General features: G+C 37.1%; 1 protein-coding gene across 1 annotated transcript in view; it reads left to right on the top strand.

The window, feature by feature from the left end:
- The first annotated feature begins 9,452 nt into the window (after window positions 1-9,452).
- LOC124777569 (ubiquitin carboxyl-terminal hydrolase 22) overlaps window positions 9,453-24,495 on the top strand; it is a 137,384-nt gene continuing 122,341 nt past the window's right edge. The window contains exons 1-4 of the mRNA XM_047253025.1: window positions 9,453-10,052; window positions 10,244-10,376; window positions 10,470-10,685; window positions 10,914-11,086. Coding sequence (XP_047108981.1) covers window positions 9,933-10,052; window positions 10,244-10,376; window positions 10,470-10,685; window positions 10,914-11,086 — 642 coding nt within the window. The 5' untranslated portion in view covers window positions 9,453-9,932. The remainder of the gene's footprint in view (window positions 10,053-10,243; window positions 10,377-10,469; window positions 10,686-10,913; window positions 11,087-24,495) is intronic.

Here is a 24,495-nt window from a genome sequence, read left to right as displayed (position 1 = left end):
CCATGAGGAATGATTTGATTTGATTTATTTCGTGTTCCATAGGTCCAACTGTGTTGGATACACAAGGACGTGGAACGAGTCAGTTTTTTACAAATACAATCTGATAATCTTATAGCATATACAGAAATCTGAGTACATAATTATATAAAAATAAAATAGAAAGAAACATTCCACATCTGCTTGTGTCTCTATATGTGTGGATGGATATGTGTGTGTGTGCGAGTGTATACCTGTCCTTTTTTTCCCCTAAGGTAAGTCTTTCTGCTCCCGGGACTGGAATGACTCCTTACCTCTCCCTTAAAACCCATATCCTTTCATCTTTCCCTCTCCTTCCATCTTTCCTGATGAAGCAACCGTGGGTTGCGAAAGCTTGAAATTTTGTGTGTGTGTTTGTGTGTTTTTTTATTGTGTCTATCTACCAGCGCTTTCCCATTTGGTAAGTCACAGAATCTTTGTTTTTAATATAATTATATAAAAATGTATACAGTAAATTCTTTGGGCAGCAATACAGAAAAAGAAAATACATATTTTCTTAGAATCATTAAAACACTACATAAATCAGATACAGAGCACACACAGATACAGAGCTCAGGTTAAATAACATTCTTAGTTGCATTATGTCAACTTGTATTATATAATATTAAAATATTACAATTTATTTAGTTAAAAATTCATCTAGACTGTAAAAAGCTTTTTTCTAGCAGAAATATTTTTAGTGCTTTCTTAAACTTACTCTTGTTATGAATCTCTGTCTTTATTTCAGGAGGAAGAGCATTGAAGAGTTTTGCTCCAGTGTAGTGGACACCCTTTTGTGCCAAGCTCAAATTTCTGAGCTCACTGTGTATGTCATTCTTCCTCCGAGTGTTATGCTCATGATAATTACTGTTTGGTTGAAATATCTCTATATTTTTACAAACAAAACACATGAGAGAAAAAATATATTGGCATGTAGTTGTATATATTTTAAGTTTACGAAAACTATTTCTACACGAGTCTCTTGTGCGCAATCCACATATAATTCTTAAAGCTCGCTTCTGTGCAATGAACACTTTCCTTGCTAATGGCTGGTTGCCCCAAAAAATAATTCCGTATTCAATGAGAGAATGAAAATAGCCATAGTATGCCACTTTTGCAGTGTTAGGTTCAACACATGTAGTGACAACCTGTAAAGCATAGGTAGCAGAGCTAAGCCTCTTACAGAGATCAATAATATGTGAAGACCAGTTCATTTTCTTGTCAATGTGCACTCCAAGAAATTTTGTTGTTTCCATTCTTACTATTGGTTGATTACCACATGTCACACTTATCTCTCTCTCTTTTTCTGTTTTTGTACAGAATTGAATAAAGCTGGTCTTACCGGAATTTAATGAGAGACCATTCACCTTGAACCAATTAACCACATCTGAGAGTATGTGATTAATGAGTTCCTCAAGATTGTTGTCTGTTCTACTGCTCATAAAAATTGTGCATCATCAGCAAATAATGTAAATTTAAACGGCAGGCTTGTACATGATGGTAGATCATTTATAAAAATCAGGAATAATAGTGGCCCAAGAATTGAGCCCTGAGGCACTCCACATGTAATGGAACTCCAATCAGAATCTGAGGAAGCGTCACATACTCCACCCGAGCTATTCAAGACAACTTTTTGTTTTCTGTCTTGGAGGGACAACTGTAGCCAATTGCCTGCAACACCACTTATTCCTACTAATTTTGCTTTTTGCAAAAGAATCTGGTGATGAACACAGTCAAAAGCTCTGGATAAATCACAGAAGACACCAAGTGCTAGCATTTTTTCATTAAGGGTTTCTAGGACTGCATTTGCAAGTGCGTAGACTGCATCTTCTGTTGAACGGCCCTTTTGAAAGCCAAATTGGCTCTTGCTGAGAACTCCATTCTTCATGAGATGATCAGTAATTCTTTCATGTATTAGCTTTTCTAGAATTTTGGAGAAAGCTGTCAGCAAAAAGATAGGTCGACATTTAGTTAGTTCAGCTTTATCGCCCTTTTTGTACAGGGGCATACTTAAGTCTACTGGGAACAATACCTTTCTGAAGGGAAGCATTGAAAATATGACAGAGAACGTCCCTTATCCACACACAAGAATATTTTAATAAATTACTAGATATATTATCAACCCCTGCAGAGTTCGTATTTTTTAGAGACATGATGATTTTATGAATTTCTTCTACAGTGACAGGATTAAGGTGCATATCTTAAATTGTGTTTGAATATACTGCTTGACAAAGAGTTACAGCTTCATCAACATTGGGCTTGCAACCAATCTGTTGAGTTACTGATAGAAAGTGTTTATTAAAAACCTCAGCCACCGTTTTGGGGTTATCTACTAGGGTACCTTCGTATCTGATTTTATTTACATCTTCTTTGCTTGTTGTATCTCTTCCTGTTTCTTTTTTTACAATGCTCCAAATTGTTTTTATTTTATTATTAGAATTATCTATTTTCTTCTCATAATAAAGGGCTTTTGATTTCCGGATTAGTTTCTTCAAAATTTTACAGTATAATCTATAGTGTTTCCATTTTTCTACATCTTTGCAGAATCTTATTTCAGCATAAGTTTCCCTTTTGGTTTTACGTGACTGTTTTATTCCTTTTGTGATCCAAGGCTTACTTACAGAATTGGAAGCACTGTTTCTGACCCATTTCTTGGGAAATATTTCTTCAAAAAGAGCACAGAATTCATTTATAAAACAGTTGAATTTACAGGGTGATTCAAAAAGAATACCACAACTTTAAAAATGTGTATTTAATGAAAGAAACATAATATAACCTTCTGTTATACATCATTACAAAGAGTATTTAAAAAGGTTTTTTTTCACTCAAAAACAAGTTCAGAGATGTTCAATATGGCCCCCTCCAGGCACACGAGCAATATCAACCTGATACTCCAACTCGTTCCACACTCTCTGTAGCATATCAGGCGTAACAGTTTGGATAGCTGCTGTTATTTCTCGTTTCAAATCATCAATGGTGGCTGGGAGAGGTGGCCGAAACACCATATCCTTAACATACCCCCATAAGAAAAAATCGCAGGGGGTAAGATCAGGGCTTCTTGGAGGCCAGTGATGAAGTGCTCTGTCACGGGCTGCCTGGCGACCGATCCATCGCCTCGGGTAGTTGACGTTCAGGTTTCATAACTAACCTTTTTCGTAGGACTCTCCATACAGTTGACTGTGGAATTTGCAGCTCTCTGCTAGCTCTGCGAGTCGATTTTCCTGGGCTGCGAACAAATGCTTGTTGGATGCGCGCTACATTTTCATCACTCGTTCTCGGCCGTCCAGAACTTTTCCCTTTGCACAAACACCCATTCTCTGTAAACTGTTTATACCAACGTTTAATACACCACCTATCAGGAGGTTTAACACCATACTTCGTTCGAAATGCACGCTGAACAACTGTCGTCGATTCACTTCTGCCGTACTCAATAACACAAAAAGCTTTCTGCTGAGCGGTCGCCAGTCGCCATCTTAGCATCAACTGACGCTGACGCCTAGTCAACAGCGCCTCAAGCGAACAAATGTACAACTAAATGAAACTTTATAGCTCCCTTAATTCGCCGACAGATAGTGCTTAGCTCTGCCTTTTGTCGTTGCAGAGTTTTAAATTCCTAAAGTTGTGGTATTCTTTTTGAATCACCCTGTAGTATCAACATCATCATGGCTATATACTAAAGACCAATCCATTTGCTGCAACCTGTGGTTGAAAGTTCCTTTTGCCTCTTCATTCATTATTCTTATGAATTTCCATTGAGGAAATTCTTTTTTGAACAGATTAATGTCATAAAGAGTGAGAATTTGTCCATCATGATCTGAAAGCCCACTTATAACCTGCCTGACAATATAATTCTGATATCTACTTACATCTAAAAAAATGTTGTCTATCATAGTTTGGCACTCGGATGTAATTCTTGTTGGGAAGTTTATTACTGATGTCAGATTATGTAAGCTCATCACAATCTCAAAGTCTATTTTATTCTTATTTTCTGTCATAAAGTTTGTATTGAAATCACCTAAAACTACAATATCCTTCGCTTTTGAAAGGAGTTCCATTAAATGCTCCCTTTTTACACAGTTGAGTGTTTGTATGTAAAGCATGCAGATTTGAGTTTTTCCTGGTGTTGTGTTTATGTATTTCATTATTTTTTACGACTCTGGAGTCAGTTGGCACTATGTGGCTTCTGAAAAATTTTAGAGTCTCGAGAATGTATAGGCAAGTAAGTCTAACGATTTCCAACTTTCTGAAGATGGGTTTGCAGGAGTCTCTGGGTTTGCTCCCAGTAATAATCCTCATTGCTCTCTTATGGACTTTTAATGTGCTCAGGGCAGTTGGAGAATTTCCCCAGAATATCGCACCATATTTTATGTAAGCGTAGTACACGCTGATTAATGTCTTCAGGCTAGCACACGATTTCAGTACACTCAATGCATAACAGCCAGTACTAATTCTGGCATTTACCTTTCCTGTATGTGTATTCCATTTCAGGTTATCTTGAACCCACAGACCCAGGAATTTGAAAATATTGTCAGTATCTATTGGCTGGTTATTTACAGTGACAAGTGGCTGCGAGGAATTTGCATTTTGTGTTGTGTGAAAGTTCATGGAAGCTGTCTTTTTGGTGTTGATAGTTAATCTGTTGATTTTAGCCCAGTTGCTGAGTTGTTCAGTGGCAAAGTTCACAGCTTTTTGCACTGTGTCTGTATTCTCCCCTTTGAGGAGTACAGTTGTGTCATCAGCAAATATTATTGTTTTGTGTGCATCTACATTCAGGCTCAAGTCATTAATATACAGGAGGAAAAGTAGGGGTCCCAATACTGAGCCCTGTGGTACACCTTGCTTTACAGTTTTATTACTTGATAGGATTTCGGTTATTGAGTCGGTTTGTCTATTAGTGTATTTTGTGCTGACACTCTGCATCAGATAGGTTAGGAATGTAGCAATCCAATTGTTTGCAATTTCTCTTGTACCATAGTGTTCTATTTTTTCCAGCAATATTTTGTGGTCAACAGTGTCAAAAGCCTTTGACAGATCCAGAAATATGCTTGTTATGGGTTGCTTTCTATCTAACAGATCTAATAGCATATTTATGCAATCATATACTGCAGTTTCAGTAGATTTGTTGCTTCTGAACCCATGTTGAGTTAAGCTTAGTAATTTTTTTTTTCTTTTTTTCCAATGAAGTCCATCAGTTTTTTGTACATTATTTTTTCAAGAAGTTTAGAAAAGCAGGGTGAGACTGAAATAGGCCTGTAGTTATTCATATCTTTATTATCACCCTTTTTGAAGACAGGAATTACTTTAGAAAGTTTCAGAGCTTCAGAGAAAATACCTGTCTGGAAAGAACAGTCACAGAGGTGAGTTAATGGTTCAGCAATTGTGTGCACACAATTTTTTATTACAGCTGCTGGGATGCCATCAATTCCAGCTGAATACGAATTTTTTAACTCTCTGAGGGCTTTTACAACATCATTTCCAGTGACTTTGGTAATGAAAATTGACTCTGCACATGTGTGATATTTTTGGTTTGCTGGTTGGTAGTTTGTGTTAGGATTATTTTTGGCCAATTTTTCAGCTATGCTCGTAAAGAAATTGTTGAAATAATTCACCACAACTTCGGGATTAGATATACATTCAGTGTTGAGTTTGATTTCTATGTTCGTGTGTGTAGCTTTCATTTCCCCTCTTTCCCTTTTTATGATATTCCATATTGCATTTACTATATTGCTGGATTTGTCAATGTACTTATCATTTTGCACCCCTTTTGCTTGTCCTATCAATCTTTTTAGGATACATGTGTAGTTTTTATGGTATTCTGTTAGTTGGGGGGGGAGTCACTACTTTGTTCACATAACATGTGGAGTACTCTTTTATGTTTGCAAAAGATTTTTATAGCTGATGTAATCCGAGTCTTGTTTCTCTTATTATTATTATTTTTTATTCTTACTAGTTTTTGAGGAAAAGCCACTTCAAAGTGGTGCATCATTTTGTAAAGAATTTCATGTTGACAACATGGGCTGTGTATATCTCCGTCAACTTTTCTTTACTAAGGAGGGCGTTTAGCTTGTACAAGTTATGTGGAGTGAGAAACCTTTGTAAAGTTTTAGGTGGGACTGGGATTGAAGTGTCTTTGCTAACATCAACCTTTAGAATGACAGCTTGGTGGTCGCTGAATCCAGCATTGTATACTTCTACAGTTGGGTTAAGTTTACTTCTATCTGCAAAAATTTGACCTAGAGCTGTCTTGGATGAGGGTGTTATTCTAGTGGGCTCATTTACAAGGCCATGCAGATTATAAGTTTTTGCAAAGTTAATCAATGTCTCCCTGTTTCTGTTGTGGGTGAGAGAGTCTACATTAAAGTCACCACATATAATCACATCCTGTTTCCACTGACTTATTTTGGACAGAAACAAGTCCATTTGTAACGGAAAATTAATACTACTGAAGGGGGGGGGGGGGCAGTTGATTGTAGCTACAATTAGATTTAAATCTGTAAACTTTATTGCTGCACATTCAAAGATCTTGTCTGATCCTAATTCCTTTAGGGTAGGAAGTGGGCTATGTTCAATGTGTTGTTTTATGAAGATGGCAACCTCACCATGTCTATCATTTGATCTGGAGTAGTGTTCATACAATTTGAAATTTGGTAGTGAGATTAACTTAACTACATCAGTGCAGAGCCAGTGCTCTGCTAGGCATACTATTGAGTTATCACTGAGCTCACTGGTCAGCAAAATGCTTAAGTCATCAGTTTTGTTGCTCAAGGATTGGACATTGTGATAATAGATTTTCACGTCTGAGTGGGGTTTACTCAGGGGGCTCAAAGTCATATTTACTGTGTCACTAACCTTCAGTTTAAATTGTGCTGTATTCCAGGTACGTTCAGCAAGTGTTACGTCTCAAGATCATCAGCATTTCAGAATAAACCTTTTACAAGAAGTGAGCACTATTTGAAAGTTCCTGGCAGATTAAAACTACCAGTAAAAGTAACATACTGGAATCAACCTTGCGTTTTTCAATATGGTGCAGATGTCAACATTAGGCTTTGCTACCTGTTGGCTTGTCACCACAAATAATTTATTTGGCTTTCACATTCATTGGCTTCACCAACTCACAACCAGACTGACAACTTTTAATCTAACCTAGACTTAGGCTGCACTACAGATCAGTCTGTCACCACGGTACCAAGATTTTAGGGAGGTCCAATGCCACACTCAAATTATCTGCCAGAATGGGACTCAAACCCAGAATCATGAATTTCTTGGGCAATGCTCTTAGCAACTGAGTATCCAGGCACAGCTCACAGCCTGCCTTCACAGCTTTACTTCTACCCAGGCACTGTTGTTCTGTGCTTCTGGTGAACACCTTCGACACAGTGTTAGGAATACAGCATCCCAAAATACAGATGAGAGGGCAACACATAATTTCAATACAGACTTGCCTGTTTCAAAAGATATCGTGTTCCAAGTTTGAGAACAACATTATTTTCTTCTTCGGCCCAGGCTGTTTTTTATGGTGACAGCTTAACTATTAAAACACATTTTTAAACCTCCGTACGCACTTTTCTACATCTATGTTTACATCCATACTCTGCAAACCACAGTGATGTGCATTGCGGAGGGTACATCCCATAGTGTCAATTATTAGTGTCTCTTCCTGATCCATTCATGTATGGACTGCGAGAAGAATGCTTGTCTGAATGTCTCTATGATCACTGTGTGAGCAATATATAGACGGTTGCAGTATATTCCTAGGGCCATTATTTAAGCCAGTTCCTGAAACTTTGTTAATAGACTTTCTCAGGACAGTGTACTTGTATCTTCAAGAGTCTGCCAGTTTGGTTTCTTCAGCATCTCTGTAACACTCTCCCATAGTTCAAATAAACCTGCAACCATTTGTGGTGCCATTCTCTGGATACGTTCAGTATTCCCTGTTCTACTTGGTGCGGGTCCCGCACATTTGAGAAATATTCTAGAAAAACTTGCAGGGACGATTTGTAAGTGGTCTCCTTTGTAGACTGATTGCGCTCCCCTACAATTCTATCAATAAACCGATGTCTACCACCTGATTTATCCACAGCTGAACCTATGTGATCATTTCATATGCCTACAATGTGTTCCACCCTTTGTTGGAATTGGCAGATACCAATTGAATCTTTTGATTGTGTACATACACTATGTAACGTAATGTATATTCTGCAGGGGAAAACAATGAATGATTTGTGATTATTTTAATGTACATTTCAGGCTACGGTCATTATTCGATGAAAAAAAGAAAAAGAAAGACAATAAAATACCAGGAAACTAAATGACAAATGAAACTGTATGTACCGTATTTGAATAAGTAACATCGTACCTTTACATCTGAGCAGGAGAGGGTGAGACATTCACAATATACAGTGTAGACGCTCCTGCTCTCTGATTGTTGGAAATGGATGCACTTTTCTACGTAACACTACAAAGTTGGTAACACTTAAATAGCAAGTTTAAAAATTTCACACTATAAAACTGATTTTGAAATAAAGCATTCTCGGATCGTAAAATAGTAAAAAAAAAATTAATGATGGTTATAAAGAAGCTTGATGTGTATTAGAAGTAAGAGAGGCGATGCTACACTGCAGACGTCCGAGCACATCTAGCGTTATCTACGGAGTACACAACATACTTAATTGCAATTTTTTTAGTAATTTCCACTTTGAGAAGGCTTTCTGTCACAATCAATTTCATATTGTGAATATTTTTATATTAAATTTACGATTCAATAGTTAGCCAATTTTATGCTATTACGTAGTTAATTGAAAGCCGTCAATTCCAACGAACAGAACGCAAATGTGTTTACAACTGTGAGTGCCTCCCCGGGCAAGTTCGATTGACGATTTACTAAATTATGTAATCAAGTACCGTACATATAGATGTGTATAGAAATTAATTCGTAATTTAGTTTCCTGGTATTTTGCTATCTCCCTTCTTTTCATATTTCATGATCTCTGACATGGTAACAACACAGTTATTTTAGACTGTGGTAATAAGTCGAAACCGATTACGACATCACCCGTGTGAGATGAGGCAGTACTATATAGTAAACAAGTCAAACAATCCGTCTGTTGACCACTTTTTCATAAGTTTTCCGATTCTCTGTCAATAAAATAAATAAATAAATGGATTTAAATTCAGCTAAATAGGTCTGATGCAATAGTTTTAGTGTTACTTCTCGTCCAGGCCCACAAATATTCTCTTTAATATGCGGTTTAATATGACATCAAAATGTTACTATTGATTGTTCACATCATCACGAATAAATAGTGTCGTATGTTCGTGCGCGTCCAAATTACGTCGTTTTCATGTACAGTCATTGCTTACGCTTCCCTTTAAAATTCGCGCGTATAGCCCGGTAGCAGCTGTACCAGCCACCTTGCAGTGAAATTGCGAACTAACAGACCTTTTGGTTATCTCAAGGAGAAAGAAGTTTTCGCATTTCGTTATCCCTTTCATGATCTTCTGTACGATAAAATAATTGATGTATCACAGACATTTACATCTAAAGTGACGAACTGTACAATTTTTTTCTCATAATTAGGGGGAACAGACATGAGTACAATTTTTCCTGTAATGTGACCGCTGGTGACTGAGAACGTTACACACATGTGGTGTTTACTAATACAAAGCATATCATTGAAATAAATTGAACGTTTCACCTCTCATACCCATGTGCCAATGATACATCTATATTTTATGTAATTTATGTACATAGCTTAGTTAATAACTAGTAAAAACGTAAGTTGTGACAACAAGTTCCGCTTTTCGTCATTAGAGGGGGAAATGGCTAAGTTTCGCCGGGCGAGGTAAAGACGGTGGTCGCAAGCTGCATGTAAACAATTGCAAGCTGTGTCCATTTAAATTTTTGGGACATTTTGGAGATGAGCGAAAATGGATGCACTCATCTGATAAGTTTTAAAGCTTCTAAGGGAACCAAGGCTTACAAAATAGTGTATTCTTGCCTCGTAGCGTGCTCGTCAGCTGAGGCCCGGAGAAGAAAGGTGCGTTCGTGACGGAATGTCACTCAGAAAATTGTGTATGAAATTGTTCATTATACGTTATTCGTAGAAGATTAAATAATTTTTCTCTCATATACCATTAAATAGTGAGCAGCAGTTTCTTCCTTATCTCTGGGTACCAATTTCTTGCATTCGTACTATCAGAAAAATAATGAAATTTCTGTTGTATACAGGCAATAGCAAGTCAGTGTACGGTGTGCAAGTACGGTGGGCCTCGGTTACATTCATGCTTGCATTGTATTTATTTTGGGTGTATTGTACGTGGTCACATGCAGGAACATGCGAAAGTGAAAAAACATTTCTTAGGTAAGGAATCGTTACGGGCCTGTTTAGTATGGTATAAAGACCCTAGCCGTTTTGTCAGTTTACTGATACTTATTTTCAATGTTATGATTACAGCTGTGGAACTAACTTATGGAATGGTGATGTGTTTCCATTGTGGCGACTATATTTATGATAAGGAATTATCTAGTATAGCACTAGAGAAAGATGCACAAGTTTTCAAGAGAATTGGGCTGTCTGTACCATACAGACCATGGGAACCGAGTGCATATGATATCCGTCTGCTGCGAAATAACCCGCACAGAAGGCATATACTAGAGGACACAACCATTGGTAAGATATTATTCGCTTGCTCTAATCTGCATCTGACTTGCACAGTCTTTATACTTGACATGTTATGACAATAATATGGTTTACAAATACTTCTGCGACTGGTAAGGGGAACTATCTTTGTTAAAATAGCATTGCTGATGTGTAGTAATTTGTGTCAAGCCACAGATATTCGCTTATGTTACATGCTTATGTTCAGTCATTTTTCTCATTAACTGTGTTATTCCACAGGTCTCAGAGGCCTAATTAACTTAGGCAATACATGTTTTATGAACTGCATTGTACAAGCATTAACTCACACACCTTTACTGCGAGATTATTTCTTAGCAGGAAAACATGTTTGCCAGTTTCGTGAACAACCTGGTCGGTGTTTGGTGTGTGAAGTTTCTAGGCTCTTCCAGGAGGTATGATGCTTGTGCTCAGAACTTAATATATGTCAAATATTCCTGATCTCTTAATATTTATATATATTTTTTGTAACATGTGAATGTTCTATGTGCGTATAAATATTCCAAATTCTTTGGAAAGCAAAATACATGACAGCATAAATTGTGGTACGAATCTGCACCAAGTCTACCAGTTGAGATGGTCATCTTTACTTTTCCTGTTTTGTGTGTAAGTTTTCATTCGACCCGCTCCCCACCCCCTCGTCTCTCTCTCTCTCTCTCTCTCTCTCTCTCTCTCTCTCTCTCTCTCTCTCTCTCTCTCTCTCTCTGCCAAGAGAGAGTGATTTTTACTTTGTCGAAGAATAATTTTTAGTACATTGCTTGTACACGTGATATAGGACGACAAGGGTAAACAGTTAATTTATGATTAAAATAATCATTGTGGTCACCACAAACGTAGTGCATAATAATATAAATTGGCTTATTATGTTCCTTCTGCACATGGTAGCAGTGGTTTTTAAGTGAGACTACATGATAAATACAAAGTAAATTATAGTGTGAAGTGACACAGTACATAATTAACAGTATTTGGTAAAAGAGGTTATGTATTGTGATGATTCAGAAATTCACAGACAGGATATAAGCAGTAGTCCAGCAAGAACTGTTTTGACTTTATGTTAAATGTATGTATTGTTGAAAGAAATTTTAAGTAAGAAGGCATATAGTTGTGTAACATAATATCAGTATGATGCACTCCCCTTTTGCTCAAGTTTGTATTTATTATTTTTGTGTGTGCTTTAGGTTCAGCTGCCTAGTTTCAAATGTATATGTATCATAGTTATGTCTGAATAGGTTTTCTTTTCTTTTTTTTTTTTTTTTTTAAATATGCTCGCTGTTGTGAAACAAACAAGGCTGAGGCAATATTTTCAGACCGTTTAAAAGGGGTCTACAGGAATATCTACATTTAACTTCTGTTATCACCCTGTTAATCTTTTTCTGTATTATTTTTATTAGGTTGTGGAAATCCCCCCCAAAAAAATGCCATATGCTGTACTTCAGTCATTTCTGTATACTACTATGGTACATTGCTACCAGCTTGTATTTTTTGTGAAAATCCTAACAGGATACATTAGTGTTTTCAGTTTTTTTTTTTTTTAATATTTAGAGTGGTAAGGTGCATCTCCCACTTCAGATCCTCATTAATATGTATGCCTAAAAATTTTCTGTGACTGACATTTGAGACATTTTTTCCTTCAGTGGTGAAAACAGAATTTGCAGGGAATGACAAACAGGAAAAGAATAGTTATCAAGTGAATGATAGATTATGGTGAACTTAAAACATAACCATTTAAAAACAAATGTTTTTGTTTTCAAAATAACTATATTCTTCAAAATGTGGGAGAAGAGAGAAAACACATCAAAAGGTCTGTATGAAGGATGAGTCATCAATAGGTTCTTAAGCAAGACTGAGAAGATATCAGGCTTTACTCCTCCCATTACTTTCATTGCAGCATGGACATTCCATAACCTTACCTCCATTAATGACAAATGCACAAGTGAAGAAAGACCCAGCAAAAAATAAATAAATAAATAAAATTAATGGAGTGTATTCTTAGCTCAGTATGTCACACAAATGTGCTTTTCAAGTGCTTTTCTTTTGCTCGGGTACTAGTTTACATGCTTTTCTGTTGCTTGGATACTAGTTAACTTTACGTTATTAATAGACTTGATAATTCCTCAGTGACTGACCACCAGATATTTTTCTTTGTATAAGTATTTCATTCTACATTGTGGTGCATCAAATAAAACAACAAAACATGGCATACCAGTAACAGATATTAGTCTAGGCCTTCACTGAAACTGTCTTTACTCAAAGACCCTTCTACAGTTTTCCCTGAAATAAAAAAATCTGAGTCCAACTTGAGACTAAGAGTATGATATTGGACCCTTCCTGAATGTTGTGGCCGAACAAACTAATCTGTTGCATAATGTGAGGTCTAGGTTAAGTTGGAATGTTATAATTTGGTTGTGAGTTGGGCCAACCAGCAAATATGAAAGTGAAATAAAGGTTATTGTAAAAAACTGATGTGTAGCATAATGTTTGTGTCACATTTAACACACTTTGCTATATTTCATGCACTTTTCATCATTGAAATCAAGACTTTAAGGAAAATTCAGAAAACAGATATTAGATAATGGACAAGTCTTTGATGAGTATTCCGATGCATATTATTACATATATGATATGTAAACTATGGAAAATGAAAGGGGAAGCCCATTTTGTAACTGTTACCAAACTTGATGCTACAGTCAGTATCGTATCCAATAAGAATGTATCTTGTTGTTGCTTTCCTTTGTGTATAAATTACCAGAGCTCTGCCCCCCCACCCCAACAAAAATAAACCCCCCCTCCCCCCCAGACTTGCATTTGGGAGGACGACTGTTCAATCCTGCATCCAGCTGTCCTGATTTAGGCTTTCTGTGATTTACCCAAATTTCACTCCTGGCAAATGCCGGGATGGTTCCTTTGAAAGGGTATGGCCAACTTCCTTCCCCGTCCTTCTCTAATCCGATGAGACTGATGACCTCACTGTTTGGTCTCCTCCAAAACTGACTGTAAGAAAGAAAATGAAACCTCACATTTTCACAGCCCAGCATAGCAAACCATTTCCTTCCTAGCAGTTAGTTGTAATTGAGAAACTGTACATTGTTGTTTAAAAAAATATATAGCCCATGACCATCTGAATGTTTATTAGAGTATTGTGTATAAATTTGAAGTAAATTGGTCAAGAACTTATTTGAGATTTTTGGTTAAACAATGGGTTGTCTTTAGTAGTAGTATAGATTTTTTTTGTATGTATGTATATCATTAATATTAAAAAAAAAATGTAGCCTATTGCTGTCAGAATGTTTAAAAGAGCATCATGCAAAAAGCCAAAGAAGGTCAGTTAAAAAGAATATGTAGCCTATATTCCTCCAAACGTGTATTACCGTATCGTGTAAAAATTTGAACTAGTTTAGTGAAAGAACTTTTTGAGATTTTTGGTAACAACATTGAACACAGACTTCTCTTTATATAGTAGTACGGGTAAGAAATGAACATTTTCTTATGTGTGCGTATCTGGACCTTCGGTATTTTAAACAAATGTTGTTTTGCCTTGTTAAAAATAAATTGCCTGGTCTTGTTTCAGTCTTTCATAGACCAGTCTGTGGAATAGTTTTCTTACCCATGTACCTGAAACAAGATCTTTCAGTGCTGATAATAGTTATATTGAGAGTTCACATGACACAGTTACGATAGCCCAAATTTTGAAACGTAATCAGTGAACAGAAATATTTGTTATACAGATTGAAAAGTTGACATGACGTGTGGCAGTGGGAGGAAATGTTCAGAAAGACGAAATCAACAGATTTAGGAACTGCTCTGGCTCTTTCTGTAGGCAGAAGAGAAGATTCGAGGGTGAAAGAACCTTGTGGGGTTAAAGGTTCAGGAGTAGTAGGAGACATTACCCAAGAACCTTGGTTAAGGGAACTAAATAGCCGACACTCACCATATAGAGAAGAGGTACAACCAAAAGACCATTGTCTGTGGCTACCAAGGCTGCACTCGGCCTGTAATTTTGATTATCCATCCATTTAATTGATGTTATTCCATACTGGATTTTCCATTGTTTGAAACTAAATAGATGAAATTAAAAGGAAAGAATGGATTGTTCATTTTATATAAGATTATAGAATAATGATTTGGAAGTGCCAGAAAGGGTAAGACAACCCTGTTTCACAAGCATTTAGCTTTATACATCTAGATAACATTTTTATCTTCTTCCTATTTTATAATCAAACTACTCAATAGCTGATCATAACTTTATATCAAACACAACTGTAGAACTAGCATTATTAGGTGCCTTAAAAACATTATTTATGAATGCTTAACATGTGGGTATATTAGACCCATCTTTGCAATCACTAAAAATACATATTTCTTTTACTGTACACATCAAGTTTTATTCATTTAATACATCGATACCAAACGACCGACAATCATATTTACAGTTTTGCTTTTGATTCTAGATAAAAACTTAGTTTCTTAAGCTATTGAAGTGTGATTTTTAGTTGCATTTTCGTGTAATCCTACTTACATCTGAAATTGTCGTCTTGAAATTTTCCACATTTTCTTGTGTATGACACTAGTGTTTTTGACCAATGATGTTTCTAGTTGCAAGCAGAAGTTAGATGAAAATGCAATGAATGAAAGTCTCATTTCAGTTGCTTAGCAAACTACCGTTTTAGAGTTTTGACCAAAATGAACATTGTAAATATATTTGATTGTGGACCACTGATGCCTTAACTGAATAAAAACAAATGCAAATGTAAAAAACACACATTTTATTGGTGACAGAGACAGATTCGGAATATTTTACATAATTATACAGCAGTTATGGCCACCATAACTGCACAGGTTAAAAATGTAATCTCTATAAAATTTGCTTTGATAATTCTTTTATTGCTGTCATGTATTAAGCCATTCACTATGGACATTGTTGTTAGGGTCTTCAATCCAAAGACCGGTTTTATGCAGCATGCTAGTCTATCCTGCACAAGTCTCTGTTGTATCTCTCCATAACTATTCCAACCTTCATTCATTTGAACCTGCTGATTGTAAGCAAGCCTTGGTCTCCCTCTTCTATTTGTACATGTCACCCATGCACTTCTCTCCAGTACCAAATTAACTATTCTCTGATTCCTTGGTATATGTCCTAACAAGCTATCTGTTCATTTAGTCAAGTTGTCCCATAAACTGCGTTTTCCCCTAATTCAATTCACTACCCCGTTATTTGTTGTTCGATGTACTGATCTGATGTTCAGTATTATTCTGTAGAACCACATTTCAGAACTTATTATTTTTTTCCTGTCTGTGTTTATCATCTAATTGTGTGTAACTGCAAATACTTTCACGAAAGCCTTCCTAATACTTACATTTTTTTGTTTGTTACATTTTTCCCTCCCTCAGACGATTTTTCTTATTGCAAGTCTGCATTGTACACCTTGTTTATTTCTTTCATCATCAGCTTTTTTATCCTCAGAGAGCACAAACTCATCTATTACCTTCAGGAATTTATTGCCAAAGGTAATTATCTCATCATCACTTAATTTAATTATGCCACATTTCATCATCTTTGTTGTACTTTTGTTGATCTTCATCTTATGACCTCTTTCTCTATCCATTCTGTTCGTCAGCTCTTCTACGTCTACATACATACATGCGTGCATTTGGGAGGATGATGGTTCAAGCCCACATCAGACCATCCTAATTTAGACACACCAGATGAATTCGCAATTGCAAATAATGACTACTGGGAATGGAATGACGGCAATGAAAATTTGTGCCGGACTGGCACACAAACCCGGATTTCCCACTTATTGCGAGCAGTCGCCTTACCATTTGGCTATCCATGCATTACTCATGCCAGACCCAAACTTCCATATGTCATCAACCGGGTTCATGTTCCAGTCAACCACAAATTTTTATTGTCGTCATTCCATTCCACAGCTGATGGCAGTCATTGTCCACAATTGCGAATTCATCTGATGTGTTTAGTTAATGTCTTTGGTCGCTGCCGTGAATCGTCATCAGAATAACACCAGAACTGCAATTCATATCCTAATTTAGGTTTTCCGTGATTCCCCTAAATCGTTTCAGGCAAATGCCAGGATGGTTCCTTTGAAAGGCCACGGCCGACTTCCTCCCCCATCCTTCCCTAATCCAATGGGACCGATGACCTCACAGTTTCGTCCCTTCCCCCAAATCAACCAACCAACGTGCGTATATACTCCATAAAGTACTGTAAGGGGTTACCTTGTACCACAGCACCGCCTTGCAGTTGGGTGAGGGAAAAATGAATCTCTATATGCCTCCATACAACTGCTAATTTACATCGCCCTCATAGTTCTTAAACGAGATGTACCTTGGCAACAATACAATTCTCCTGCAGTCAGCTGCAAATGTCGGTTCTCTAAACTTTCACAATAATGTTTTATGGAAAAAATGTTGCTTTCCCTCCAAGGATTCCCATATGAGTTCACAGAGTATTTCCATAATACTGGGTGTATCAAAAAGAATCATTCAATTTGGCACGTTTATATTTCTGATACTAATAGATTAGATTAGATTTACTTTCATTCCAATTGATCTGTAGTGAGGAGGTCCTCCAGGATGTAGAACATGTCAGAAAAACAACAATACATGACAAATATTTACAACTCAAACAAATAAGCTAATGTACCATTCCACAGGTCCCAAGTGGAATGATCGTCATTTTTTAATGAACACTATTGAAAGTCATTTTACAAATACTAATGCACTGAATTTAAAATAAAAAAGTTTTTTTTAAATTTATTTATAAAGTAATAAACTTGTAATGCAACTACTAAATACTTATTTACAATGCAATGAACACATTACTGCACTGAACTGGGGCACAAGTTAGATTGTACTTACACACACACACACACACACACACACACACACACACACACACACACACATATTTACAATGAACACATTACTGCACTGAAATTGTGCAGATTTTATATTGTACTTATATATACATACACACAAATCAGTTGGTTCTACTGAGAAATTCATCAATGGAGTAGAAGGAGTTGGCCACCAATAAATCCTTAGGCTTCTCTTAAACTGATTTTCATTGGTTGTTAAGCTTTTTATGGCCGGTGGCAAGTTATTGAAAATGTGTGTTCCTGAATAATGCACAACTTTTTGTACAAGACTAAATGACTTTAAATCCTTGCGAAGATTATTCTAGTTTCTAGTATTGATTCCATGAATTGAGCTGTTGGTTTGAAAAAGTGATATATTTTTAATGACAAATTTCATTAAGGAATAAATATATTGGGAAGTGGTAGTTAGTATCCCTAGTTCCCTAAACAGGCTTCTGCAAGATGTTCTCGAGTTCACACCACATATAACTCTTACCGCATGTTTTTGTGCCCGGAAAACTTTAGCTTAGCTTGATGAATTGCCCCAAAAAATAACCCCGTATGACATGGAATGAAAGTAAGCACAGTATGCCAGCTTTTTCATTTTTATATCCCCTATGTCTGACACAATTCGCATTGCAAATAGAGATTTGTTAAGACGCTTCAGCAGTTCTGTGGTGTGCTCCTCCCAGTTTAATTTATTATTAAGCTGTAATCCCAAGAATTTAACACTGTCCACTTCTTCTATCCGCTTGTCATCGTATGTTAGACGTATACTCATGGGACACCCCTTACAAGTTCTGAACTGTATGTAGTGTGTTTTTTTCAAAGTTTGGTGACAAAGAATTGGCTAGGAACCAGTGATTAATGTCCACAAATATTTTATCAGCTGACCTTTCTAAGACTACACTTGATTTACTATTTATTGCAATGTTTGTATCATTGGCAAACAAATCGAACTTGGCTTCTGGTAATGTTACTGATGAAAAGTCATTGATATACACAAGAAAAAGTAAGGGCCCTAAAATGGAACCTTGTGGGACCCCACATGTAATTAGTTCCCAGTTGGATGATGCCTGATAGCTTGATACATGTCTCTTTCCTAATAACAGCCTTTGTGTCCTGCCAGAGGTATAAGATTTGAACCATTTTGCAGCATTTCCTGTTACACCACAATAATGTTCTAATTTACTTAAAAGGATATTGTGATTTACACAGTCAAATGCCTTTGACAGATCACAAAATATACCAGTTGCCTGCGATTTTTTGTCTAATGAATTAAGCACATTTTCACTGTAAGTGTAGATAGCCTTCCCAATATCACAACCATTTAGAAATCCGAACTGTGACTTTGACAGTATGGTATTTGAGATAAGATGGTTATAAAGCCGATTGTACATTACTTTTTCTGAAATTTTTGAGAATGCTGGCAAAAGTGAAATTGAACAGAAATTTGATGCTATTTCTTTATCTCCCTTCTTAAACAGTGGCTTAACTTCAGCATATTTCAACCATTCAGGAAATGTTCCACTGATAAATGACTGGTTACACAGATAGCTTAATATGTTACTTAACTCAGAATCACATTCTTTAATTAACCTTGTTGATATTTCATCATACCCACTAGATGTTAATGATTTTATGATGGATATTATTTCTGCTGGGGTAGTGAGGGTCAAATTTATGTTATGGAAGTTACTTGAAATGTCTGGTCTGAGGTATTCCATAGCAGCATCTACAGAACCTGACAACCCCATCTTGTCAGTAACAGTTATAAAATGTTTGGTAAAAAGTTCTGCAACACTATACACGTCTGTCACCAATGTATCATTTACTCTTAATGCTATTTGTCCCTCTTCATGTCTGGTTCTACCAGTCTCCTCCTTCACTATATCTCACATAGTCTTTATTTTGTTATCTTATATGACTATCTTTTCCGTGTAATATATTTGCTTTGATGTCTGTATTACAGTCTCTAATATTTTGCAATATTTCTTGTAATGTGCTATAGCATCAACATCGGAACTGTTTCGGATTGACAGATACAAGTTTTCTTTTTGTTTTACAAGATACCTCTATTCCTTGAGTAATCCATGGCTTCTTTGTAGACTTTGCTCTAACCTTGGTAAGTTTTGGGGGAAAAGTGTTCGAATAAGGTAAGCACTTTATTAGCAAAAGTGTTATATTTTTCATTCATGCCATGAGCACTGTAAACATCAGTCCAGTGAATGTCTCTCATGAGTGTCCTAAAATAATCAATTTTTGGCTTATTGATTACCCTCTTGAGCTCAGATGTAACAGATTTTATATCATGTTCAGTATTAACATTTAACAGAAGGAACTGCATGTCATGGTCTGAGAGGCCATTGACTATTGGTTTTGTAACATAATTTTGTTCATTGGACTTTTCTATAAAGATTTTATCAATGGCTGTTCGTGAGCAATTGGCTAACATAGTGGGGAATTTTACAGTGGGAATTAAGTTGAATGATAGTGTTACTAACTCAAATAAGTTCTTATTGGGAGAGTCTTTAAGGAAATCTACATTGAAATCACCAGCAACCACCATTTCTTTGTTTTTGGTTGTTAAATGGGACAGTACAGCTTCATGGTGGTTTACAAACAGATTAAAGTTACTTGCAGGTGCTCGATATACAGTTAATATTATGAAGGATTTTTTGTGAAATTTTACTTCTGTTGCACATGCTTCCATATGCTGTTCTAGGCAAAATTTATGAATGTCTATGTTCTTAAATTTATGACAGTTCCTGATGAATGTGGCAACTCCTCCTTTCTCCATTTCTGATCTACAAAAGTGAGACGCTAACCTAAACCCTGTACCACTTAAAAGTTCTATACCAGTCGTCACATGATGTTCAGAGAGGCAGATTATGTTGGCTGGGTTTGAAGACTCTAATTCATCTATGCAGATAATTAATTCATTAATTTTATTTCTCAGTCCTCGAATATTTTGATGCAATAAAGATAGCTGACATTTCACACTGACTGAGTTAAAATTGGGTAGAGTTAAAATGTCTGCTGACTGTTGTAAATTCTTAACCAATAGCTGTTTATGCTGATGTAATAAGCTATAATTATGTGTTTTGGTTTCTTTCTCAAGCTGAAGGTTTGTCTCAGTCCTAACCTCTCTTAAATTATGGTTTCTTTCTGTCTTCGCTATCCTAAAAGAGGGTCTTTTCTGAACCCTGTAACCGCTGGTATTTTATCACTCATGACAGTGCCTCTCCCCTTTAACTTTCCTGCTATTTTCCCAGCCAGTTTACCCTTCCCCTTCCTGTTGAGGTGAAGGCCATAACCTAGTATAATCCCACTTACTGAGAGAATCAACAGGAACTGCACCATTGTGTGACCCTGCACCCGACGTAAGCAGCCATTCCAACTCCAAATTAACTCTCTTGACAGAAGAGTTCAAATGAGGTCGCTCATGGTGCCCAAGAACAGATACAAACTCAACACTGGAATGCTTCGATGCTGATGCAGTCTTTGCCAGGTCACACTCTATACTGTACCCAGGGTCTCTGTCAATAGTATTACCTGCCCCACCCACTATAACCACCGTGTCTCCCTTAGTGAAATCTTTGCAAAGTGATCCTAAACCCTCTGTCACCTGCTCTAGACCAGCACTAGGTTTAAAAAAAAATTGGTGACCTTGTATTCTGACCCTAGTTCATCCTGCAAAAGTTGGCCAACACCTCTTCCATGGGAACTACCTAACAACAACACTTTCTTTCTCTTTACTTATTTCCCTACATTCTTACTTTTCAATTTGCTGCTGAAAGTTTGTTGTGCCCTGTCTGCACCTGCAACTGCTTGATGCTCCCCAGCTTCTAACTGAACCAACAGGTCAAATCTATTTTCCAAATTCAGCACGAAGCTGTCAGACAAAATTCTGGGCCTGTTCCTCCTGTTGCCTGTTGCCACTTCCCACCTCTCTTTACCCTTCTCCCTCCTTAACCTGTCAAGATCACCCCTGGCCTTGTCTTACTCAGCCTGAAGGGCGGCAATTTTCCCCTCCTGTTCTAGTATCTTCCTATCTCTACTACAAATCCTACAAAACCACTGATGGGTCTCATTTACTTCCCCTATTCCCACACCACTACATTCGCCCACATGGAAAAAAACTACAGTACCCATCACACCAAAGCCCGACCTAACAATTCTACGGCAAGTCAAGAACTTTTCACTCATGATAAAGGTAATAGAGTATTAAGAATAAGTCAGTTAAATTACAGATAAACATGAAAATGTGGTTCCACAAATTTGGCCTATACGCAACTGTGTGTAAACAAAAACAACAGTGCAAAGTTTCTGAAATAGCAACTTAAACTTTACGCTACTTTCCGGAAATGCTAGTTAAATTATGAAGAGGTATGCTACAGTTAAATTGCTGGAGAGAGCAAAGAACAACTAAGCGAAATTCTATAGATTTACTGCGGCAAAACGTAAACGGAAAATACGACTGTACGGTCTTTTTGCGTTTTCTACTATATTACATAAATAAAAATGAAACCTTTAATGGTACACTTAAAAGGCACACTAATACACCTATTTACCAAGTAATCAATAGTAAACTATATGTTTTATAATCTAAAATGACTTAACTTTACGACAACACCAAAACTCGTTCTAGTCGCCTGGCTGCAGGGCTGACTGCAAGTCAGCATATATACATAGGCAATAATTTTGTTTTTTGGTGAAGCAGAATCTCAAAAAAAATTTTTTTGTTCCTTTTCATAGGTGTTCAATACGCCCCCTTGAGATGTGTGGCATATGTCATTGTGGTATTCAGATTGTTCCCACACTGCAGCGAGCATGTCTTGAGTTATAACATCCACAGCTGGTGTTATGGGCTGTCTCACTTCATTCATTGTTGTTGGTAATGGAGGCACATAAACAGAATCTTTTATAAACCCCACCACATGATAGAATCACATAGTCAGGTCCAGTGATCTTGGAGGCCAGTAATGTAAGGCTGAATCATTTGGTCCAGTGTGATAGATCCATTGTTCAGTAATCCTTTGAATTAAAAATTCCTGAACTTTCAAATGCCAATGTGATGGTGTCCCATCCTGTTGGTAAATGAAGTTGTTCGAATCAGCCTCAAGCTGTGGGAAAAGAAATTTCTGAAGCATATCAAGATATGTGCTTCCTGTAACAATTTTCTTGGTAAAGAAAAATGGAGCATACACCTTTTCCTGTGAAACTGCACAAAACACATTAGATTTTGGAGAGTCCGTCTCCTGTTGTACAACTTCATGTGGTTGTTCCATACCCCATATTCCGGTGGAGTGTTCTTTGCTGTTAGTAGTAGTTTATCCTGTAGTGAAGTAGAAGTGGATAGTTCCTGTGAATTATTATGGGTGGAGGTTACACTCAACAACCGAGCTACGTTGATAATTGGCTCCTTTTACCGACCTCCCGACTCAGCAGCATTAGTGGAAGAAAAACTGAGAGAAAATTTGAAATACCTTTCACATAAATTTTCTCAGCATGTTACAGTCTTAGGTGGAGATTTCAATTTACCAGATATAGACTGGGACACTCAGATGTTTAGGACGGGTGGTAGGGACAGAGGATCGAGTGACATTATACTGAGTGCACTATCCGAAAATTGCCTTGAGCAATTAAACAGAGAACGACTCGTGGAGATAACATCTTGGACCTACTGATAACAAACAGACCCGAACTTTTCGACTCTGTATGTGCAGAACAGGGAATCAGTGATCATAAGGCCGTTGCAGCATCCCTGAATATGGAAGTTAATAGGAATATAAAAAAAGGGAGGAAGGTTTATCTGTTTAGGAAGAGTAATAGAAGGCAGATTTCAGACTACCTAACAGATCAAAACGAAAATTTCTGTTCTGTCACTGACAATGTTGAGTGTTTATGGAAAAAGTTCAAGGAAATCGTAAAATGCGTTTTATACAGGTACGTGCCGAGTAAAACTGTGAGGGACGGGAAAAACCCACCATGGTACAACAACAAAGTTAGGAAACTACTGCGAAAGCAAAGAGAGCCTCACTCCAAGTTTAAACGCAGCCAAAACCTCTCAGACAAACAGAAGCTAAACGATGTCAAAGTTAGCGTAAGGAGGGCTATGCGTGAAGCGTTCAGTGAATTCGAAAGTAAAATTCTATGTACCGACTTGACAGAAAATCCTAGGAAGTTCTGGTCTTACGTTAAATCAGTAAGTGGCTCGAAACAGCATATCCAGACACTCCGGGATGATGATGGCATTGAAACAGAGGATGACACGCGTAAAGCTGAAATACTAAACACCTTTTTCCAAAGCTGTTTCACAGAGGAAGACCGCACTGCAGTTCCTTCTCTAAATCCTCGCACAAACAAAAAAATGGCTGGCATCGAAATAAGTGTCCAAGGAATAGAAAAGCAACTGGAATCACTCAACAGAGGAAAGTCCACTGGACCTGACGGGATACCAATTCGATTCTACACAGAGTACGCGAAAGAACTTGCCCCCCTTCTAACAGCCATGTACCGCAAGTCTCTAGAGGAACGGAAGGTTCCAAACGATTGGAAAGGAGCGCAGGTAGTCCCAGTCTTCAAGAAGGGTCGTCGAGCAGATGCGCAAAACTATAGACCTGTATCTCTGACGTCGATCTGTTGTAGAATTTTAGAATATGTTTTTTGCTCGAGTATCATGTCATTTTTGGAAACCCAGAATCTACTCTGTAGGAATCAACATGGATTCCGGAAACAGCGATCGTGTGAGACCCAACTCGCTTTATTTGTTCATGAGACCCAGAAAATATTAGATACTGGCTCCCAGGTAGATGCTATTTTTCTTGACTTCCGGAAGGCGTTCAATACAGTTCCGCACTGTTGTCTGATAAACAAAGTAAGAGCCTACGGAATATCAGACCAGCTGTGTGGCTGGATTGAAGAGT

This window comes from Schistocerca piceifrons, chromosome 2 (genome assembly GCF_021461385.2).
Source record: "Schistocerca piceifrons isolate TAMUIC-IGC-003096 chromosome 2, iqSchPice1.1, whole genome shotgun sequence".
In the NCBI taxonomy this organism is placed as follows: Eukaryota; Metazoa; Arthropoda; class Insecta; order Orthoptera; family Acrididae; genus Schistocerca; species Schistocerca piceifrons.
Note: the sequence above shows the minus strand (reverse complement) of the source record. Positions and strands in the feature narration are given on the sequence as shown.